The following is a 24,386-nucleotide window of genomic DNA, read 5'->3' on the forward strand; positions in this document are numbered from 1 at the left end:
ATATTTTATTAAAGGATATTTAATTAGAATAGCCTCTATTCATATATTCATTTTCTTTCATTTAATCGACTCATACACTTACACTGGCTTGCAGATAGTAGTATGTATTCATGTATGCTGGCTTTTTTGCATAACGTTGTTAATCTAGCAACTGTATTAGTTCGAATAAACGCCTTCTCATGCAATTTATGAAGAATTATAAATGAATTTGTCTGTATTAAAATTCAAATCTATGCTTGTCAAACTGGCTGAAAAGTGTATCTACTACCAAAAGGAGCAGAAAGGGCGTTTATTCTGCTGTCTGCAAGTCAGGTAAGAATTTGTAATAATCTAGATATACCCAAATCATTACAGAGACTGATTTTACTTTTTGAAAAACCTCAATTTCGTCATGAGATCACTTTATGCTTTTTTCAAAATACACATTCTAATATGATTTTTGACAAGAAATTGCTACAGTCTGAAGAAAGAACAAAGAACGAGCGATTTTCCTGCTCAGAATCTTTAAACAGAAAATGGTCTTGCGTTTATTCGAACAAATATGGTGAGTGCATTTTTTACAGTAATTGTGAATGCTGATGCATAATGTTTGTCATTTCATGTTTCATATTTGTATTAAATTCAATTTTTAATAAGTTTTAAACTGATTTCGAAGAAACCACTCAATTCATTTTTTCTTTTTTTCTACAGAATTATTTTTTGATGATGGCAGTGGATGTTTGGAAAGCAGAGAAAACCTGCGAGATGCATTTTCTGATGCTGAAGATTATTTAGATCAGGGTCTTATTTCTGCTAGACGTTGTGCAAGCAGAACCTCTTCTGTAGGTTCATGGTCTGAAAATTTTAGGCCATCATTTACAGAAAAGCTGAAATTCAAATCTGTAATGGAAGGAGAGCAAACTACTTTTAAATGTAAAATGGTAGCCAGCCCAGTGCCAAAAGTAGCATGGTTTCATAACAACAGACCTATTCGTAAAGATTCAAGAAAGATTATTAAAACAGAAAGCACAATGCACATTCATAGTTCAAGTTTGGAAATCAATAACGTAGAAGAGAAAGATTCTGGAAGTTACAAAATATTTGCAATAAACTCAGAGGGATCGGCAGAATCAACTGCATCTTTACTTGTTGCACTTAAAGAGGAGCAAAATGAAAACTATCTGAGTTTTGTGAAAAGATCTGTGCTGGCTCACAAAAGTGTAGACTCCTTAGTTAAAAATCGAAATGCAAGACTTAAAGTTGATCTTAGACATGTCGGGTCTCCCTTTGATAAAAAACATGAGATTTATGGAGCTTTGCAAAAGAAGCCAAGTATTAGAAGCAGATTGGTACGGACTATGTATTTTGAAAGTCCATTTACTGCAACTAAACATAAAGATCTTGCTGTTAGTAAGTCTGCTAAGGGATACTCACCTAGGTTATGTGGAATGATTGTCGACGAAGAAAGCTTGATTGATGAAGACATTAGGATTAAACTGCATCTTTTACGTGAAGCTAAAAGGAAAAAGAGATTTTCTCTTGCACTGTCTGAAGCTTCATTTGACCTAGGAACAACAACTGAAGACTACAGCCATGGTTATTTAGACAGGGAGCGCAGTAGAAGTGTGGGAGACCTTGACTGCATGAATTGTGAACATGGTAAATCTTACTTAGTGCAAGAGCAGATACAGTCTTCTGGTGAATACGTCCAGAAACAGCCTCTTGAATTTCAACAAAAAATGGAACAGATAATAGGACTTCCTGCAGGGAAAAGAGAATTAAAAAGTACCACTGGAGAATATATAATTGAAGAATCTTCTGGAACAATAGGTACAAACTCATTAAGAGAGCAATTCCTGAAAGGTGGTCCATCCCAAGAAACAGAAGAATTGCATGAAAATCAATATTGGTTGGAAGCAGAGGAATCTGGTGAATGTTATCTTCAGAAAGAATATGTTACAAGAAAAGAAGCAAAGAGTCAACTTTGTGAAAAACCACATGTACCTACTGATCAACTGTTTGGAGAATATATTAGTGTGCAGAAGGATTTACAATCAAAACATTTGAGAGAGACATTTGATGTTTTTACATCTGGAATCAATAAAACACAGGCATTCAGGGAAACTGAGGTAATGAAACAAGCAGCACAATTTGCAGATAGTGAGTGTGCAGAAATTTTATTGAAGGAAAAGGAGATTTCAACACCAGTAAAACAAACTCAGCTGGAGATAAAAGAATCTGAAAATAAATATAAGCTCAAGAAAAATATTGGTGTAATTTCCAATAAGAGGACTGAAAGTTTGCAGGACTCACTTGCAAGGAAAACTGAATATTTTCATTCTCTGTTTGACCACTCTAAAGCAACAGAAAAATATGAATCTAGTTTCACTGAAAAGGAAGACATTACAAGAGAGTATACACAAAATCTGATTCCTTCTTCCTTTCCAGATAAAAACATTTCAGTCCTTGTCAGTACACCTTTGGATGCTAATGCTGTTGAAATAAATAAAACCTCAGGTAAATGTGAAACCAAAGAAAATCCTGCTATTACTTATGACAAATTAACTGGAAGCATCTTCCTAAAGCAGATGTCTGGATTTGATTGCAGAACTGTTGACCAAACAAAATCTGCTTCCAAAGAAAATGAGGCAATAAGAATCATTGATATAAATGAAAATGTGCTGCAGAATGAAGGTAAAATTAACAATGATCCCCAGACACTGGTGCCCTCTACTTTATCAGGGAAGAAAGAAATTTCAAGTTTTATTAGTTCCTTGATTAAAGATGCACCGGAAGATGTAAAACACATTCCATATAAAAGTCAGGAAATAAACTATGAAATAACTGTGGAAGCATGGCCTGAAAGATGCTTGAGAAATCAAAATGATTTACTAGTACAGAAACCAGGAGTTGGTCATGAAATATCTGATCACACTCCATCAGAGATGATAGATTTTGATGATATCAATCAGAAAGAAACCCAATATGAAGAAGAGATTACAGATTCTACCCAGTTAATGAGGCATTCTCCTTTGACAGCAAAGACAAGAGAAGCACCAGCCATTTTTAGGCCAGTGATAAAGCAATTTCCGGGGGAAATAAAGCACCCTCCAAAAGAGTCTGAGGTTCATGAAGAAGATGAGCCAACATCTGAACAAAGTTGCAGAAATTTTATTCACGTGGAAAAGTGCCGTCCAGAAGCAAGATCTGAAGATGGCCATGAAATTCAGGTGGCTGATCAATCCAAGTTAGCAGTAAAACAAGTAGATGTGATTGATGTGCCTGAAATTAGTCCAAATGAACAGTATGAAGGCAAGGTTAAAGATTTCACTTTAATTTTGGAACCTTCTGATTCACAGAACAAACATACATTCCTAAAAGAAACAGCAGCTGAAATGAGGGAACCTCCATATAAATCTGAAGTTAATGAAGGTGATACGAAACATCCTGACCACTTTGCTGATAGTTTTGTTAGTGCAATGAGAGAGCTTGTAACAGAAAAATCTGAAGAGGATATTGAAACATTCAGTATTTGCACCCCTGTGGTTAAAAGTGCATTCCAAATAATAAAGCCGTCTTTACCTGCTCAAAAAGACGTGTCAACTCCTTTAGATACACGTGAACCCACGGAAGACTATAATTCAGCTAATATGCAGCAGTGTGGAAATTTGTTCCAAGCACAAAGCGGATTTTTGCCAGGGAAACTTGATGAAAATCATCAAGTGTACTTCCAATCCTTAAAGACAGGAAAAGAAGCTGAGGTGATTTATGAAGATAAAATAAGACAGAAAGAATCACAATCTGAAGCAGCAGTTCTAAATTCCACATGGATGGTGAAGACTTCCTCTTTATCAGAGGACAAGGAAACTTCAGTTTATACAAGCTCCTTGAAAAAACAATCACCAGTAGACACAAGAGATTCTCCTTGCAACTTTGAATTTGAGGAAGACCACGTGAAAGCTTTGAAAAATTTTACCAGCATTGACAAAGAAGTTCCAGCAGAGAAACTGGAAGATGTCAAAATAATACCCCATAAATCGGCACTCACAGAGACAGCAATGATTAATAGATCTGAAATTGGTCAGAAACATCAATGGGAAATTGAAGGCCCATCTTATACTGTGAACCTCAACCAAACAGTGGAAACACCTAACTTAAAAGATCAAAAACAGGCTCTAGAATCATTCAGTTCATTGATGAAAGAGGCACCAGCAGATGAGCAACATAATAAATTTATTGATCTGAAAGAATCCCCAGAAGCAGAGACTCATTCCAATCAACTTGACAACCATTGTCCGCCAGTAATTGTTCACTATATTACATCTCCTAAAATAAAACAAGGAGCTCCTTGTGTGCTTGAATGTCAATTTCATGGGAACCCACAACCTACTGTAATTTGGTACAAGGATGAGCGTCCAATTCCACAAAATAGGGATTATGATATCTACTTCACAGAAAATAAATCCTTGTTGACTATTAGCTGTACACACAAAGAACATGAAGGAATTTATTCATGCGTGATATTCAACCAGTATGGTACTGCAACAACAACTTGCGTCCTTACTTTACAAGGTAAAATTCATTATACTTCATTTTGTAATTTTTTTAAAAGTATGTTGCAATAAGATAACTGAAGATCATAAATTATTATTTTTTTTTTACTTTTCAGATACTGGACCATTTGAAGAACCTTTGAAAACATTTAATATGCATGTGATAGAAACACCAGAGGACTATGCTGAAAAAGAATATCCGGACCATCAGGTTGAAAAGGAAGTTGAGTCTTATTTTCCACCAGCTCCACTAATAAAATCCACACTGCAAATACCAAATGTTTCAGTACCCCCACCACGTCCAGTAAATTTGTCTACTCTATCATCTGTTGTTGAAATTAAAATAACTGCTCCAACTCCAACACCAGAGCGAGATGAAAAAAAGAGAGAGTTATTTCAATTAGACGAGGTTGAATGGACAGGTTCACCTCAAGAACCCTCCTCTCAATCTACAAAACATAAATTTAAGTTTTCATTTGATGTAATTTGTGAACCTCCAGAAGTTGTAAAAGAGTTGGATAAGATTTGTTGTACAGAAGGAGAAACAGTGATGTTTGAATGTGTAATTTCTGGTGAGCCAGCACCTGTTGTTACGTGGATTCAAAATGATAGAGTTTTAACTTGTGATACAAGCAAACACCAATTTGAAGAGAGTGGAGGAACTTATAGATTGTATATTAATGATGTTTCAGAATCTGATGTGGGGAACTATACGTGCATAGCTAAAAATAAGGATGGGGAAGCACAGAGTACATCTAGTCTCACACTAGAACCTGTAATGCATAGTTTCATTTACCATCTGAAAGATATTGAGTTATCTGAGGATGAAACAGAATCACCTGTTAGTAAAATGGACCAGGGTGAAGATGTTGAGCAGCAATGTCAGAAGGAAAACAGCAATAATTCTCTTCCATTAAATTCAGAGAAACGAACCATTCATGTGGATTCTGAAGTTGGTGATTTTTCTCCAACCACTGCAGATGGATTTTCAAGCATTGTTTCATCTTTAAAGGAAGACAGCGGCGAAGTTGTATTGGACTCATTGAGTTCTTTTGATAATGAACTTTTAAGTAAAAGTTTACCTTTAAGAGAAGAAAGTAATGAAATAGTTGCAGAATCAGTGACTAATTTTGTTGATGATATTTCAAATAAATGTCCTTCTTTAGAAGTAATTAATACTACAATAATAAGAAATTCAGATGTGACAGGGTCAAAAGCAGAGAAAATAACAGAAGAAACCTGTTCTGTCAGCCAATATTTACGCGATCTTGATAAAAGTCGTAAGTTATCAGAAGATCAGGAGATGAATAAAGAAATAGAAGTAAAAGACATCAAGTGTGCATTTTTAGAAGAAATTCATGAAGATAGTTTACTTTCAGAAGGTGGAATTAAGCAAGTTGTTGAAAGTAATAAAGGAGAAGTAGAAAAAATTACCTCAGAGATGGAGTTAAGTCATTCAGTGTTTCAGAAAAATATTTGTGATATTGGTGAAGATTCAGTGGAAACATTTTCTAAGAAGGATGAGCCGAGTGAAAATATTTCCATTGCACAATATCTCCTTACTGCAAGAGAGGAAGAAGCACCAATTCATGATTGGGAAAACAATGAGGCCTTTCAGCATGATGAGTCTGGGATTACTTCAATGGAAGTTGAAGAAGTAACATTTTCTGCTGTTTATGACTATTATAATCAAAATGAAGAATGGACACGGTCCCTTTCTCCTGAATCTGAAATGTCAATTGAAATTAGTAGCACAATTAGCGATGAAATAGCAGAGAATGAAAGATTTTATACACCACCCTTGGCTTCAGAAAATTTCAGATCTGTTGTATCTGCAGAGTCATTTCATACACCACTTCAGTCACCTGGCTTTGTGACTCCAGAAGAAAGATTGCCATTACTTAACGCTGTGGGTAGATCTCCTAATTATGAACTAGAAAGATTTTACACGCCATCAGACCATTTTAGATCACCAATAGATGAGGGTATTGAAACAACACCTATTGAATGTTCAAGACTCTCCACTGAAGAGCAAAGATTGGAAGCATTTTCAACTCCTCCACAAGAAGCTGAAGCTAAAGGAAATGAAATGCCTCCAGCATTTATTAAACCCCTTACTAGGAAAAGGATTCATGAAGGAGGCTCACTTACATTTATTACAGAAGTAATTGGTTGCCCAATTCCAGATGTGAAGTGGTATAGAAGAAAATTGTTATTAGAGCGAAATCACAAAATTAGAGTAGAAAGAGAAGGAAATCTGTGCATTTTAGTGATCCATAACATGCAAAGAGAAGATGAAGGAGAGTATATTTGCAATGCTGTTAACGTTGTAGGAGATGCGAAAAGTATTGCTCAGGTGGATGTTTTAGCACAAGATGCAAAGTTAGTTGCATTGCCACCACCAGTGACACATCAACATGTGATAGAGTTTGATGTACAGCAAGAACAAACATCAAGATCTCCTTCACCTCAAGAAATTCTTCTGGAAGTTGAACTTGATGAACATGAAGTGAAGGAATTTGAAAAACAGATAAAAATTATTACAATTCCTGAATTCACTCCTGACAATAAAAATATGATCATATCACTAGATGTCCTTCCTGTGATGATTGCTGATGAGTATAATGTAGGCTTGACAGCAAAAGAAAATGGAGATGTGAAAATTGATTTAGAAGTCACTGAAATGCCCCCACGGTTTACTAGTTATATTTTTGATCTTGATATTCCAGAAAACACTGATGCAGTATTTGAATGTTCTGTGACAGGTATTCCTCCTCCAGAAATAACATGGTTCAAAGATGATTTGCATATAACTGTGGATGGTACGAAATACATTAGAAAAGATAACTCAAATCATAGTCTTAAAATAACAAATGTTTGTCCTTCTGACAATGGCATATACAGTTGCAAGTTAGTGAATAGTGTTGGAGAAGCAACATGTAGAGGATATCTTGCAGTAACAAACTCAAACATGGCACTAACAAAAGCAAGTGGTAGAGCTGTAGCTGCTTTATCACTGGCTGGTGCTCATGAACGTTCACAGGAATTAGATGTTGTTGTTGGTGATTCTTCACCAGATGTCAATCATAGTTCAGAATTTGAGGTTGAGTTTGAATTTGAGCAAGGCAGAGATGAATCTCAGAAATCCGTGAAACTTGTTGCTGTAACAGAGAAAGGAAATAAGGAAAAAGGAGAAAAATGTGTGAATATCAATTTTGATGTATTTGCTGAACCTGCCAAAGATGAGACAATTCAGTTTAAAGCAGAGGCTTCTGAAACATGTTCATTTGAATTTCAAGTAACAGAGATTCCACCCAAGTTTGTGATTTCACTTCTTGACTGCAACACAGCCATAGGGAACACAGCATCTTTTCAATGCTATGTAACTGGTACTCCAAAACCAAGTATAAATTGGTATTTCAATGACAGATTACTTGAAGGTACCAATTACCTAATTGGGGAAAAAGATTCTGGGCAACATTATCTGAACATTGTAGGTGTTACAGAAAGTGATGCTGGAGTCTACAAGTGCAAAGCCGTTAACAAAGCTGGAAATGCAGTTACATGTGCTGTTTTAAAAGTATTTTATGCATAAAATACTTCTGAATGTCCTTTACATACTTAGAATAATGAAGTATTTTGATATTTATCATATGTAGCATGTTTAGGGATGTGTTAATTTCTGACACAATAATTAAATTGATTTTAACATTACAAATTTTATTTGGTATTGCTAAAATGTTGAAAAATTTACTCTGGAGTAGTGTATCAGTAGGAAAGCTGATATTTAGATGTTTAAAACATTAATCAAGTTAAAATACTGAACATTTTGGATTAAGGACATGAAAAGGTCTGGCTAGTAAGGCTAGTTTGTTGAAAATATTGATAACTCAAGAGATTTTGCATGAAGCAGCTAAACCATTAATGTTTAACCTCTTAAACTGTGATTATATTGCATCTGGTCACAATGAAGGTTACAGAATTACTGAACTTCCTTTACAATAACTGTAACAAAATTTTACTTTTATATACACTTGATCTTTTTTTCAATTTATGTTGTATATTCACCATCAGACGTAACTTCCTCCTTTTTAGTTCTTATAGTGTGAGTAAAATATAAAGACATACAGTTGCATTGATGCAAATTAGTTCTATCATTGCTCCTCTATTTCCTGTTCAATATTATGATGTATTTAAAAATACCAGGGCAAACTGAATAGGTTGATAGAAGCTTTATTGGGACATTGTAGTTTAGGATGAGCAGACATAATTTCAAAATCAGAACCAGGTTTTTCAAAAAATGAATATAGAAAGACTAATACAAGCAGACATTAATAGAAGTTTGGAATCCTCATCTACAGATGGCAATTCCTGTTAAGTCATTAAGTATAATACTCATAGTTTCTGTTATTGAAATTAATTAGTATCTAAATGTCAGAACAGACTTATTGCCCTATTGGTTAATTACAGTTATTTTGTTCCTTTTTTTCATTTGGGCGTAAGTGTTATTTGAAACATTTATCATTTTAAAAACTTAAATTATTTAGGTTAGTTATGCTGAACTTAATATGACATTCTTCTGACAATATTTTATATGGATCATGAACCTTATTTATTTTAATCCATCTAAGGTATAAATTATTGCTTTATAGGGAAATACCAAATAAATCATTTGCTAATGTCTTTCACAACTACAGAATAATATATAAAAATCTAGTATCCTTGAGCTACATGAAAGTGACCTCTCAAATATTGTGTGTTGCAATTGGGAGAAAGATAAACCAAATTAAATTTCTAAAAAGGGTGCTAACTATCATAAGGCATTCTGAGATGGTCAGATTTCTAGCAGGTCAGAATCCGTGCCTTAAGATGGAATATTATAGATGCTTAAACATGATTGTTTTGGTGGCTTTTAAGTATCAATCTGAAAAGTCTAATTCCAATAATTAGAAATAATTAAATTTTATCTACTCTCTCCTCATCTTCTTTTACCTTCCTTCCCATTTCTTAGCTAAAGTAGAAAAGAATCTATTCCCAGATTTCTACTGCTAGAAAGTGAAGAGTCCATTTGACTCTGCTTCACTTTCCAGCCTTCTAATAAAAAGGTGTTTACCATTTCTGTCTTATCCTGTTACCTTCATAAATGAGGCAGGAAATTTGTTGTTATGGAATCGTACATTAAATAAACAAATCTTGCCATTCTGTGCTTTAGTTCATTTAAAAACATATAATATGTCTAATAATCTACATGTTTAAAATTAGATTTACTCATTGCTTTTTGTATTACTTTATTGTTTTTGTTAATACATTTGTCCTGTCTTTAGACATTAGCAAGGTTCAGAGTCAAAAATGTAAACTTTGGTTCAGACTGAACTAATGTTTGCTGTTGGAGGAAGTTTATTAAAGATCATGATGGAGTTTCGTAGGTACTGGGGGAATTATTAGTCTGGCAGTCAGACAGTAAAATATTTGATGAGTCCAGAGATTTTAAAAATAACTTAATAGAGATTATTTCAAAGTGGAAATCTCCTCTTTGATAATCTTGCAAATAATAAAATTGTTTCTGCATTTTTATGAGTCAGATCATTGCAGATCATTTTAATATTTACTTTCTAATCAGTTAATCTTACATTTTAAATGAAGTTATTTCATTGCATTGAGTCATTTTTGCACAAACTATATAAAATATGTGATATTTTAAAATTAACAAGCTTTAGTGGTTTGGATTCCGAAAGTTCATGGCCAATTTATTGAAGTTGTAAATTTAGAAAGCAGGTACCTTCCGTGACATCAGCATGAGTATTTTAATAAGCACACTTCTAATGATAATCTCAGTATGGTAATCTAGTTGCTTGAAAGCATGCATTGTTTCCTGTTTTATATGGCACATTTGACATGATATTAAAGTGTGATTATTATTGCACCTGTTGCGAGGAACTGTTGAATGCTACAACTATTCATTCCTTCTGCAGGTTTCTATTGTTAGTAATCGTAGTTATGTTTTATTTTACTGTGAACACTTATGTGTGCGCAGCTCCTGGCTCTGTTGTCATGTAAATATACAGCTGGTATGCAAGATATAGTCTCTTTTGATTATCCCACCACTGCTTAAGACAGAAACTTATACTAAGTTCTGGTTCCAAGGGTGGTAGCAGCTTCCTCTCGTGCTCCTGAACTAAGTGCTTTGATGTTTGCTTGTTGGGATAAATAGTTTAATTGTAAGTCAATACAGTGAATGTAATCTTGCACTTAATAACTGCAAATACTCCCGTTATGGATTGTTTGAGATCAGCCTGCAACTGTTGGCTGTTTTCTTGTACTATAGCTTGGAATTACTGATATCAATTTTAACATTTCATTGCTGTCTAGGTAAGAGAAGTTAACCTAAATCAGAGATTTATAGGTAGCTTTCAGCTGTTTTGTTGACAACCAAAATTACAGCATTGATTTTGCTATCACCAGGTGCAGTATATTCCTACAATATCATAGGAATACAATATCTCTTGATGTGACTTAACAATCAAATTTTGATATATTTGATGAGAAATATGTATTTCAGTGAATGAATAAAGCTTATATTAGAAATTACTTTTAAGTCTGTTGAAAATTTGTAGCATGCACTACATTTTTGTGTGATAGTAACACTATCATGAATGCCCTGGGCAATGATTCTAGATTTACAGAATGCCAGCCACTACTAACAAACTTCAACCTATGTAGTTTGTTTTTTCCACTTTTGAGTTGGACATGCAAATATTGATTACGTATCGGATATTTTAATACCCAAGTTAATTGCGTGAAGACACAAATTTTGAATCAGTGAATTTGAATAAATGGTATGTTAAAACAAGTTTAACGAAGTATGTTTTTATTTAAACTACTGTGGTGTTGCTAAAATTGTTTTTAGGAAAAATAAAACCTCCTTAATTTTCTGAGCTGATTCTATATACAGTGACATGCCTAGTACATATCTAGATTGAAGATAAATATTTAAAGAAGATTTATAGAATTTTAACCTTTTGGAGAAAAAGAAGCTTTCCACGAAGTGACATAAATAATTCTGGTGATTTTTGTTTGCTTTCCAATATTTAGCAGTACTCACAATCAACATGCCTTCTAAACTTAAACATTTTATTTCTTACACAGAATTTTCTAGATCTGTATTTATTGCTGCTGAGGATAAGAGGGAAGGTTTCTACTTGAGTGAACTTGAAACATTTGAACTCAGCACTGAAATTCCTGTTCCGTTGAACATATTGGACAAAAAAATGATGCTGAGCTTTTAAAATCTGTGCCAGTATTCATCAAATGTATTTCTAAGATGGAGGTGGTTGTGGGAGATATAACTAAATTTTCTGTCACTCTTAGTGGGTTACCTGAGCCCTCTATTCAGTGGTTTTATAATGGTAAAAAATTGACTCTTTCATTGAATTACAAGTTTGTTTATGCTAAGGATGAATATAGTCTAATTATTCCTTACACAAAATGTATGGATGAAGGAGAATATACCTGTACAGCTACTAATGTGCTTGGTGAGACTTCATGTAGTGCATACCTAAAAATCAAGCTAAAGGATTTAGGAAATCAACTACAAGACCTCCAGTGGCAAAACTTCCAGAAAAAAAGAGAAGTAAAGAAGCTATGATAGTAAAACAAACAAAAGCTTTCTTTGTATCGGGGGGGTGAGGCACCACAGTTTTATAAATAAATTAAATCTTTGCAGTGCCTTAAAGACGTGCCTGCTAGATTTGAGTTTTTAGTTACAGGAAAGCCAATGCCAGATGTGCTTTGGTATAAGGGATAGTACCAGATCAGTCAGTGTGTGCATTACAACCTGAGCTACAACTCCAGTGGCTCTGGTTCACTAACTATCCATAATGCACAGAAGGAGGATAGTGGCCGGGACTCCTGCAAAGCATTTAACTCATTTGGAGATGCAACTTGCACTGCAGAGATAATTGTGATTACCAAGTAAAGAAGCACAGCCAGACCAAGCAGAACAAACTGAATCCTTTGAAATGAAAATTGACAACTTGCTTCCTGAAGTCAAAACTGATCCTCTGCCAGAAAAATATCTCCCGTCTGTATCTCTACCTATACAAAAATCAAAAGAGAAAATGTTTACAATTGAAGAAAAAGGGCAGTGTGCAGTAATAAGAGTCTGATAATACTTTCAAACAGTTCAGTACTACAACAGACTGCGCAATAGTTGAAGATGGTTCTTTTGTCATTTTCAAAGCCATAAATACAGCAGTTTGTGAAAATAAATATGAACCAAAACTAACTTCAACTTCTGTGCAAGTTAAAGAAAACACAATGTCTATAGAAAGTACTAATATGCTAGAGTCTGCAGAAGAAGATTTTGTAATAGGGATCCAGAGGGACAGTTAGCAAGATTTCCATTGTTGCTTCAAGAAAAACAAATTATTGAAGAAGAACGCTCTTCAGATCTTAAGCTAGGTACAGTTGCAAAGCCAGCTGATAGGCTAGAAAAATTAGGCATCAGTATCACTCCTGCAAAAAGGACAGTAGAAGCTGTCAACATTGATGAAAGTAATTTGGATATGGGGAAGGATAGGATGGGAAGAACTGAACTAAAAATACAGACTGAAGAGTTATTGCAACCTACAGTTACCCAGCAGTACCCAAAGAAAGCAGCACCTAGTTATAAAGGAAAAGAGCAGCCAGCAGTTTCAGCAGATAAATCAACATCGGGTGTATCAACTGAAGCTATATATCAGGAAACACAATCTCAACAACGTGTAGCAATGGCTAAATCAGAGGGTTTTTCTCAAGAATTTAAATCTGTAGAGTCAATTGGAAAAATGGAAGTTGTGAGTCATGTAAAAGATATTAGAGATGCAATACTTAGCACTGGTGCCCCTTCGCTGTCTGTTCTCGTCAAACCCTTGTATTTCTAAAATGAAAATGCCAAGCAAAACACTAATAAAACGTACTATAGTCAATCCAATTATTATTAAAGGCCTTATTGATATCATTGCAGATGAAGGCAGCCAAGTGACATTTAGCACGTTGATAAAAGGAGTGAGAAGTGTAAATTGGTATATCAATGGGAAGAAAATTACTTCAAAAATTAGTTCAAATGTTTTCAGGATTTCGATACATATTCACATAATCAACAAAGTACAGAAAGAGGAACATCAAGGAGAATATGTCTTTGAGACACTGATTGAAGCAAGAAAAGCAACTACTTCTGCAAAACTTACTGTTGTAATAAGAGGTTGGATTATGGGGATAAAACTTTATGAATATGAAATTCACAATCTAATCCATTCAACTGACAAAACAGTTAACTTTTGTTTTTATTTTACTCTAATAAATTAATATGACTCAATCTTTTGTCCCACCACCCTTTTCCTTCTTTCTTTCCCATAATATTTTAATGGTAAGGAAGTAATTATGTTACCGATTTGGTATCAAAATAAAATGCCGTCAAAGCTTGTTAAAACCACATTCTTTTTCCCCCCACGAAATATGCATTATAAATGTTAAATCTTGACAGTATTGTTTTAAAAAAAACTTAATGTGAATTTAATACTCTTTATGTGATCTTCATATGCTTTTACTAACAATAACAAAGAGCACTTAAAGTTAACCTTATGTTTAAAATATTGCTATGGATATTTTATTCAATTTTTACACTTTTTTATTTTGATATTAACAATTAATTAACGTCAACTGCCATTTTAAAATTTTTACTAACACAATATTGCTCTCATCCCCATATCCATTTTTGAGGAGATGCTAGATAATTATCATCACCATCACTGTTCCATAATGAGAGGACAATTGAATATTTCTATACTCTTCATACTGTATATGTCAAATAAATGTTGAATTTCACCCATTGAAATATTTTCATTGAGCACAGCCAGCTAACAACTTTAAACCATTATTTCTTCTCTACAGTCACTCCATGGATTCTTAATTTCTGCCACCCTTTCTTCTTTCACTTCTGAGATTTCAGCGGGCCAGGACTAAACTCTATGCTGAAAGAATTAGTTTGTTGTTACAATCTTCTTACATTTTCTTTTAAATTTATATCTACAGTGCCTCCAGCTTTCAAAAGGAAGATTGAATCACAGGAGGTGATAATTGGACATGCTACTCAGTTTGAATGTGAGGTTGAACCTGTATCTGATGTGAGGTTCCAGTGGTTCCGGGCTAGAGCCGAACTCCGTGATAGTGAAAAATATAGCATTGTGAACAAGAAATATATTTCCATCTTGAAACTTCTGAAGCCACAGCTAATTGACTGTGGAGAATATACTTGCAGAGCATCAAACCAGAGTGGAAGTGTAAGCAGCACAGCTAAATTGATTGTGACTGGTAAGTAGATTAAGTTTTGATTTTTATGTTTCACTTAATAATTCAATTTTCAATTTGATTTGGTCTTAGAAGATTTGCATAGATTTAGCTTTATGTTACCATTTCATGTAATCAGAATGTTAGTTTCATACTTTAAATAATGACCTGGATAGAAGCAACAAAGGTACTACTGCTAAATTTGCTGAAGGCACAAAAATAGATGGCACAGTAACCAGTGAAGGTGACAAAGTGAATCTACAAAGGAGTATTGATAGGTTAAGGGAGTGTGCAAAGGTCTGGCAAATTGAGTATCATGTCAAAAAATGTGGAATTGTCTATTTTGTTAGAAAAAATTAAGTATATCATCTAACTGGTGAGAGATTGCAAGGCAATCAAGAGAAAATCTGTAGATGCTAGAAATCTGAGCAACACTCACAAAATGCCAGAGGAACTTAGCCAGTCAGGCAGCATCTATGAAAAACAGTACAGTTGATGTTTCAGGCCGAGACCCTTCTTCAGGATTGGAGAAAAAAGATGAAAAGTCAGAATAAGAAGATGGAGGAAGGGATTGCAAAACTCTGAGGTGTAGAAGGATCTCAATGTTCTAATGCATGACTCACAAAAGGCTAGACTGCAGGTATTACAAATAGGAAAGTGAACACAAAGTTATTATTTATTGATAGGTGAATTGAATATCAAAGTGGAAATGTTTTGTGGAGCATTCCTAAGACTTTGGACTACAGCATTCATTATTGGTCTCATTATATAAAGAAGGATGCTTATACTGTACATTGAAAGCGTTTTAGGAAGGATTTACTAGACTAATATCTCAGATATGCAAGTTTTACAAGGAAGCACTTTGGAACAGGCTAGGCTCATATTTACTGGGGTTTGAAAGAGTGAGAGGGATCCTGGGAGTCTTCAAAGGGTGGTTGCTGAGAGGAAATTAGCTCTTGACAGAGCCTCTTAATCTAGTGGTCTCTGTTTAAAAACATGGAGTTACCCATAAAAATAGAGATGAAGTGATACTTTTCTCTCATTGGGTTGTGAATCATTGGAATTCTCTTCTTCGAAGGTGGGTGGAAGCAGTGTTTTCAAATATTTTTAAGGTAGAGGTAGATAGATGCTTGTAAAACAAAGAGGTAGGCAAGAATACAGAAATGCGATTACAATCACATTGGTCCTTATTTTATTGAATTGTGGAAGACGTTCAAGGGATTGAGTGGCCTGCTCCTGTTCCTAGTTTGTGTATTTGTATGTATGTTCATATGTAAAAAGATCATTGTAGTTTGCAAATGAGTGGAGCAATATTACTTTCCAAAATTGTGTAGATTTTGTAAGATGTCTTCTATTTCTATCACTTCAATTTCATATAACACAAGTATTGAGTTCACATTTCTTTCAGTATCTCTCAATAATGCAATACACATCTTTGGCATTTAAAGCTGTTTTGATACCTAGACAAAATTGTTTGAAAAAATATATTTGTTTAATTTGGTAAGATCGATAAGTGATCTAACAAATACATTAGAACATCAGCAGTTCTCTTTCTCTTAAGGAGATAGGACAATGTACCAGTTCTTAATTATTATCTTAAAATTTAATTCCTTCAGTAAATGACAATACTCAACCCAGATGTTTATTTTGCAGAGCTGACCCCACCAAGCTTTGTAACAAGACTGGCATCAGTAACAACATTTGTAGGTAAAACTGCAAGACTTGAGTGCACAGTAGCTGGATCACCTGTGATTCATACGGTTTGGCAGAAGAATGGTATTAATATTACAGATGAAGAGAACTATAATGTATCAGCCAAAGGCAACAAACGTGCTTTAGAATTTAGTAACTTAAATGTTCAGAACAAAGGCAACTATTCTTGCAAAATTACCAATGACTGTGGCACTGATATCTGTTATGCCGATCTAATCGTCCTTGACAAACCATATTTCACTAGGACCCTTGAATCTACTCAGACTGTAATTAACAATAGTGTACGTCTTGAATGTCAAGTAGATGAAGACACAGCAGTAACAATTTCGTGGAAAAAAGATGGATTAGCACTTCATTCCAGCAAATATTATAAAATTACATTTGAAGACAAAGTAGCAGTTTTGGAAATCCTGAAAGCTAGATTGAAAGATGCTGGGAGTTATGAATGCATGGCTTCCAATGAGGCTGGAAGTGATTCCTGCTCAGCACTATTAACAGTTAAAGGTAAGAAATACTGTAAATCACAAGCTGTTTTTAAGCAGTACTTGCAGTTACCCAATATAAAACTAAAAATATTTTTTGCAGGTTCCATTATAGCCAATGTCTCTTGCTGTATTATTTGTTTTTCTTTTAATTTTCTTATGACATAAGGGCTGGATATTTGGCCCATGTGGGCTCTTAGAGCAATCTCATCAATGCGTTTCTACACTTAGCTGTAACCCACTCCTGTATGTGTATCAACTCCAACTGAGCTCCTGCCATTTACCTTTCATTGGAGTAGTTTAATGTAGCCAAAAAAAAACTATAAACCAGCATATTTTTGGATTTCTGGGAGGAAACTGGAACACCTGGAGCAAACCCACAGAAATCACAGAGACAAAATGCAAACTGAAAATAGACTGCACTGGATTTCAGGAGGAACCTTGGTCAAGGCACATGAGAGGCAATAGCATTGACTGCTTTGTGATTGTGCTATGCTGAGAAATACTTTAATCATAGTTTCTGTATTTTACATTTATTCATTTGTACTTCTGATATAGTGATTTAATTAAAATATCACGAGTAAAGTAGGTTTTCTAAAGCAGTTGACTCTCTTGTAACTATATCTCATCTTGAGTTTGTTACTTCTGACAAACCTCTTTCAAAGGACTCCTGCTAGACTCCTTCATATTTTCCTCCATTTGAAGTCAACTGAAATGCTTGACAGTAACTGAAGTTTTACTCGGTTACCTTCACTGATTGCTCTGTTGCTCACTTGTTTCTGATTAAGCAACACTTCACTTTTGAAATTGTAATTCTTACTTCGAATCCCTTGATAATTCCTCCTATCTCCCTGAGCTCATTAAGCCTCTGAGGTAATTTTGCACTTTCAATTCTGACTTGCTAAGCATTCCTAATTTTAATCACTTTCCTAAGGTAGGCCTTTACTATCAAGCTCTGGAATAGTCCTTTGTCTCCCTTCCTTTCTTTCTTTTTTAAGGAGACTTGTTAGAACTCACCTCTTTGATCAAGTTGTCTATAATCAGCTTGTTATCTCCTTTTTGTGGTTTGTGTTAAATTGTTGTTTATTAGTCATCCTATGAAAGACCTTGGGCGTTACGTATGTGCCTATAATAGTAAATGTCCAAAAAAATGGACATTAACCTCTTCCTTGTTACATAATCAGAAATACTGAAGAAATAATGAGAATATAAGAAATAGAGGATCAAGTAATTTGGATCTGTTCAACCATTCATTGTGATAAAGGTTGGTCTTTTACCTCAGCCATGTTTTCCTGTTCTACCCTATATCTATTATTTTAATATCTAAAAAATTGATCTCTGTCATGAATATACTTATGAAATGAGCCTTCATGGCTCTCTTCAGTGGAGAATCCTCGATGCTCTGGGTGAAGAAATGTACAATATTCTGTTCTCAGATCTTGTTATTATGACCCTTGTCTTATATGCCCAAACCAGGTAATATCAGCCCTGTCAAATTTTGTAAGGAGTTTGAATTTTTCATGAAATCATTTATTTTTGTAAATTGCTGGGTATAGGCCCAGACTACATAAACTCTTCTCATAAGACAATAATTCTATATTAGGAAACACTCTGGTGAATGGATGTACTTTAATTGAATTGGTACTCAACTAGGTATTTGCTTTTATAAATTGACTGCAAAATTATCTTCAAAGTTCAAAGTATGAACTTTGCAAGGTATGACTTGTCTCCTTACAGGCAGCCACAAAACAAAGAAACCCAATAGAGCCCATTAAAAGAAAGACCATGAAAAACTCAATATGCAGAAAAAACTGTGCAAACAATAAAAGTAAGGAAGTAACATTCAGAGCTGAATTTCATGAAACTGAGTCCACAGCCACAAAGCCAGTCAGCACTGCAGCTGATTCAAGAGTCTGTTATTTGCTGGCCACAGCCTCAGTTCAAATGAATAAATCTCGTGAGCAGTGAGCTGAACACCGACCCTGATAGTCTTATCTTTTAAAACCAGTTCATTGCTTAAAATCCTCCAAATAGTTGTTTCTCACTCTCGGACATGGGCCCTGTTGCTTCGATGCATTTTTAGGCCTGGGACCCACTGCCTGGATTCGGCCCATACCTGACCTTTCCAGTATAACCTGGCACTTAAATCCGTCAAACATCAGCAAGGCAGAGTTGGGTGCTGGAGCCCAGGCCTGCTCTCATAGTCCACTTCAGCAATGACCGTACATTGGCTTATTCCTCGCTCTTGAGCCCTGGCCCCCCGCCCCCACCTCAACGCAACCATCCTGGACCTTCGAAACTTCAGTTCGCACTCCAAAAATGCTAGGTCAACAAGCAGTTCAAAATCTCATCTCCAAAAAGGAAGTTAAATGTTATTGATTGAAAAGATTGTTTTTGAGAAAAAGTGTAATTAATAAAGTAGTTAATAGTTTTGTTTGCTGCCAGCAAATTGTTGCTGTACTTCACCAGTGTTATCCTAAACCAAAACTACAATAGTAACTATCATAAAAAATTTTGCAACTACAATTGTAGTTTTATTCTTTTCATTGGAATTCAGATTCATAAAACCTGTGGAAATCTTATTTGATGGTGATAGGGAAGCAGATTTGTTGTGTTTATTTTTTGCTTTTATTTCATAACGGAAGACATTACACATAGAAAATTGATCATTTGAAATGGGATGCAGTTACTAAATCAAGATCTCTATTGATGACATGATATTATGAAAACAAAGCCATATTAACCAAAAATGTTATCAACCCCTAAAATGTAATTGCTGCTTTATAGCCTTAACATTTTTATAACTTTATTTATTATCTGTTTACTTTGAAAAGAAGGAATTTGTTTTTTTTCTTAAATTATCACCAAGGAAAAATAGCTTATGTGTTGTAACCTTTCTTTTAACGATTGTCTTGGGATATTAGTTCTCTTTCATAACGGTTTTTACTCTGGCAATTCTTAATATTTTTCTTTAAACTTATCTTCAGAGCCACCTTCGTTCGTCAGGAGGCCAGAACCATCAATACTGTTGAAAAAAGGTGATTCAGCACACTTGAATTGCCAAGTGAAAGGGTCTCCTGAAATTAATGTCGCCTGGTACAAAAACAATAAGATTCTCAATTCCTCAGAAAAATACACAATATCATTTACTGACTCTTCAGCTGAACTTGAGATTAATGATCTAAATGTAGAAGATAGTGGGGATTATGTGTGTGAAGCACAAAATGAAGCTGGGACAGATAGCTGCAGTTCTGTCATTACAATCAAAGGTTTGTACAGTATTGATATTGCTACACTTCGCATTGCTGCTATTGAAAAATCCATACTGTTTGTATTTTTAATCTTTTTGAAAAGCAGATAGTTTGAAAAACATTTATGTATTCCTTTTTAGAACCACCCTCTTTTATCAAAACATTTGATCCTACTGAAGTGGTAAGAGGATTCAATTGTACTCTTGAATGTGAGCTGATGGGTACAACTCCATTTGAAGTTGTTTGGCACAAAGACAAAAAGCTGATCCGATCTAATAAGAAGTACAAGATGATTTTCCAAAATATGCGTGCTTATCTCCACATTAGTCTTTTTGAGTTCTCAGATGTTGGTGATTATCAATGCACAGTGTCGAATGAAGTAGGGAAGTGTCTCTGTGGTGCAACTTTGAAAATGAAAGGTCAGTGATCTCAATGGAAACTGGGAGAAATATGTCCAATAATGTACAAATTTAACAGATGGACAGATAATGTATAACCCACTATTTTTATTTTAAATTAGAACCACCATCATTTGTGAAGAAAATTGAAAACGCAACAGCAATTTTGGGAAGTTCAGCAATGTTTCAATGCAGCATAAAAGGCTCAATGCCAATCACTGTAACTTGGCTGAAAGATAAAGATCTTATCACAGAAAGCAGTAATGTCAAAATGACTTTTGAGAATAATATTGGTACTCTTCACATTGCTGCTGTAGAAATGAACAGCAGTGGCAGATACACTTGTCATGCAGAAAATGATGCAGGAAGTCAGAAGTGTCTAGCAACATTAATTGTGAAAGGTCAGTTTGACAATATATTGGTCTGGTTTATAAAACAACATACTTTGCATTGCTAAGCTTTATTAATGTTAACCATTCCATTTCACTACAGAGCCAGCAAATATCGTAGAAAAAGCAGAACCAATTAGTGTGACTGCTGGAGACCCAGCAACTTTGGAGTTCGTAATAACTGGCACACCAGAACTTAAAATTAAATGGTTTAAGAACGGGAAGGAGCTAATATCCAGTAGAAAATGTAAAACAAGTTTATTAAATAAAATTGCCAGCCTAAGGATTATTTCTGCAGAAAATAAGGATAGTGGTGAATATACTTTCGAGGTAAAAAACGATGTGGGGAGTTGCAGCTGCAAAACTTCTATTACAGTATTGGGTTAGTACATAACTTATACCTCCCTTTCTTTCAATAATTTAAGCATAATTTAATTAATTCAAGTAATATCATTGATTTGTTGCTCTGCCTCGGACAGATCGTATGATTGCTCCAACCTTCACTAAAAAACTGAGGAAAATGACCAGCAATTTGGGTGCGACCTTTCATATGGATTGCAAGTTCTCTGGTTCTATCCCTGTTGGTATTTCTTGGTATAAAGATGACAAAGAGTTATCAGCCAATGATAAGTACACAATGTCGTGTCAAGACAACACTGCTGCTTTGACGATTAAACAATTAGAAATTGCGGATGGTGGAACTTACTCCTGTAAAGCTACTAACTCTGCAGGAAGTGATGAATGCAGTGGAGTCTTAAACGTAAAAGGTCTGAATTAGTAATTTAATTTTGACTTAAGTCATTTGCTAATGTAGCTTTGTTCCTTCTGCAAAACTGTTTTCATTTTTAATACATATTCATTGATAAATATGTTGAGATCTGGCAATATTTTGGAGCATTTTTGCTTTCTTAACATCTGTTGCTGTGTCTCTGCCAAGGAAGCATTTATGTTATGTTACCTTTCAGTTTTCTATCTAATGATCCATAATACTTGCATGAAGCTTGATAGAGACAATTAGTAGAATATTCAATTATAGTAGTCCACCTTGCAGAGCTGCTACCTGCCTTTATTCAATGACAATATGCACAATATTCAAGTCAAATATTGGAAATAAGCATCCTATAGTTTTTTTTCTCTCTTATACCTCACTTCTGTTTTATAATGGTGTCACTTTCATCCTTTGGAGATCAGCTTACAAAGTACAAATTAGCAATTATTCCTTGTATGTTCTGGTTTGTGTTAGTTAACTACTTGACAGATTACTGTGCCTTTTCAATATTAGAATGTATTCAGTTATCTGATTCCAAATATTTAAAGTACTAGTAGACTACTGAATTTATGACAGTGTACATCTTCAGAGAAGGTGGAGAAAACTTACTTGATATGTTTAATTGTTATGAATTATTGTGATGTTTTTTAAAATGTCTTTTAGAGCCTCCAAGCTTCATAGTAAAACCTGCATCAGAGAAAGTTCTGCCGGGTACAACTGTGAAATTTAAGGTTGTTGTAAATGGAACACCTCCAATGTCAATGAAATGGTTCAAGGGCCACACAGAGCTTGTGACTGGTGGCAGCTGTTTCATCATGAAGGATATTTCTACAACCTATCTTGAGCTTTTTTCGGTGAAGCCATCTGATATGGATGATTACATTTGTGAAATCAGCAATGACGCTGGAACAATTTCCTGTACAACAAATCTTTTTGTTAAAGGTGATTTTTTTTGTTTCTATCCATAATGCTTAATTGTATTTTATTAAAATATCTTTAATGATCTTTGATATGCTCTTCGTAATAGGAGGAGCTGAGTGGAAAAGATGCTCTTTATTGCATTTTTGTTAGCTTTTATGAAAATATTTCAAATTTATTCTTCATGGCATCTTGACTCTTATAGAACCACCAACATTCTCCCGGAAGCTAGAACCAACAAAATTACTGAAAACTGGTGACTCGGCTCGATTTGAATGCGAGGTTACTGGCACACCTGAAATAAAAATTACATGGTATAGAAAAGACAAGCAGGTTCATCCCAGTGATAAATACCGAATCTCATTTGTTAACAATGTGTCAGTTCTTGAAATTCTTGATGGTGACGTGGAAGACAGTGGTGAATACACTTGTGAAGCTAAGAATGAAGTTGGTAGTGAGAGTTGCAGTGTTACTGTAACAATTAAAGGTCTGTGAACATATAATTTTATTACTTTGGCTACAGTCATAAGATATTTATCAATCTTATGAAGTTGTATCTAAATGTCAAATGACATTTTAGATTGAATTTATTATTTATGTTTTTGCAGATCCTCCATCATTCATAAAAATGCTTGAACATCTTGAGGTGATTAAGGCCTCTAATGTTATACTTGAATGTGAACTGGCTGGTACAGCACCTTTTGAAGTTTCTTGGTATAAGGATAATAAGCAGATTAGGCCGAGCAAAAAATACAAGGCAGTCTGTCAAAACTCTTTTGTTTATTTACATATTCTTAATTTTGACACTGTGGATGTTGGTGAATATCAATGCAAGGTGTCAAATGAAGTTGGAGGTTGTTCATGCAGTTCTGCAGTGGCTTTGAAAGGTTAGTTAAATTTTAGCAAGAATTTATCATCCACAATGTTACAATGAAATTGATTTTGTTTTTCTCTAGTTAAAATTTGACTTTGCATTAACTAACCTAAGAGTCCTGTTTTAACAACAGAACCACCATCATTTCTCAAGAAGATTGAAAATAATACAGTGCTTTTGGGAACATCTGCATTGTTTCAATGTGCTGTGAAAGGTTCAAGACCAATTTCCATAACCTGGCAAAAAGATAAAGATGATATTACTGAAGATGCTAATATTAAAATATCTTTTGAAGATGATATAGCAACACTGCATATTGCTTCTGCTGAAAAACATCATGGTGGGAAGTTTGTTTGTGAGGCAAAGAATGATGCGGGAATCACAAAATGTGTTGCAAATTTAATTGTGAAAGGTTGGTTTAAAGATTACTGTCATCTGTGTTAAACCTTCAGTCAGTTCTTTTAATTAACAGATTTAAATGTTTTGAGTTACTTCAATTTTTGGAAAGATCTTTTAAGATACTAAATGGCAATAAAAGCATATTATTTTCTGGAAAGATTATCCTATAAAGGAAGTGCTAAACTTAAACTTAGGGCTAGAGTTTTGATTTTTTCAGTGTCCACCATTTCTGCTGCATAAAACTTCTGGGATTTGTGGTAGGGCAGTGATACACCATTAATTGCTAATGCCACAAATTGCTGGATTTGCACCAGCCTTACAAAAGTGGGAACTTT

General features: G+C 34.5%; 2 protein-coding genes across 2 annotated transcripts in view; both read left to right on the top strand.

Annotated features, from left to right (window-relative positions):
* ttn.2 (titin, tandem duplicate 2) overlaps window positions 1–24,386 on the top strand; it is a 391,135-nt gene that overhangs the window by 71,281 nt on the left and 295,468 nt on the right. Inside the window, exons 41-51 of the mRNA XM_072261778.1 lie at window positions 14,604–14,882; window positions 16,512–17,075; window positions 20,041–20,322; window positions 20,445–20,723; window positions 20,825–21,103; window positions 21,195–21,473; window positions 21,571–21,858; window positions 22,524–22,802; window positions 22,984–23,265; window positions 23,387–23,665; window positions 23,786–24,064. Of these exons, the coding sequence (XP_072117879.1) occupies window positions 14,604–14,882; window positions 16,512–17,075; window positions 20,041–20,322; window positions 20,445–20,723; window positions 20,825–21,103; window positions 21,195–21,473; window positions 21,571–21,858; window positions 22,524–22,802; window positions 22,984–23,265; window positions 23,387–23,665; window positions 23,786–24,064 (3,369 nt within the window). The remainder of the gene's footprint in view (window positions 1–14,603; window positions 14,883–16,511; window positions 17,076–20,040; window positions 20,323–20,444; window positions 20,724–20,824; window positions 21,104–21,194; window positions 21,474–21,570; window positions 21,859–22,523; window positions 22,803–22,983; window positions 23,266–23,386; window positions 23,666–23,785; window positions 24,065–24,386) is intronic.
* Window positions 433–11,363, top strand: LOC140199531 (uncharacterized). Its single transcript, XM_072261779.1, has 3 exons — window positions 433–544; window positions 691–4,551; window positions 4,649–11,363. Exons 1-3 carry the CDS (start codon window positions 433–435, stop codon window positions 8,125–8,127), a joined length of 7,452 nt encoding a protein of 2,483 aa, XP_072117880.1. The 3' UTR covers window positions 8,128–11,363.

This window comes from Mobula birostris, chromosome 6, assembly GCF_030028105.1.
Source record: "Mobula birostris isolate sMobBir1 chromosome 6, sMobBir1.hap1, whole genome shotgun sequence".
NCBI lineage: Eukaryota > Metazoa > Chordata > Chondrichthyes > Myliobatiformes > Myliobatidae > Mobula > Mobula birostris.

Bases quoted from the DNA above. Each gene is read 5' to 3' on its own strand.
- LOC140199531 (XM_072261779.1), top strand. From the start codon at position 433: ATGATTTTTGACAAGAAATTGCTACAGTCTGAAGAAAGAACAAAGAAC. The intron at 545-690 runs GTGAGTGCATTT...TTTTTTCTACAG, and splicing joins CGTTTATTCGAACAAATATG to AATTATTTTTTGATGATGGC. The intron at 4,552-4,648 runs GTAAAATTCATT...TTTACTTTTCAG, and splicing joins TTGCGTCCTTACTTTACAAG to ATACTGGACCATTTGAAGAA.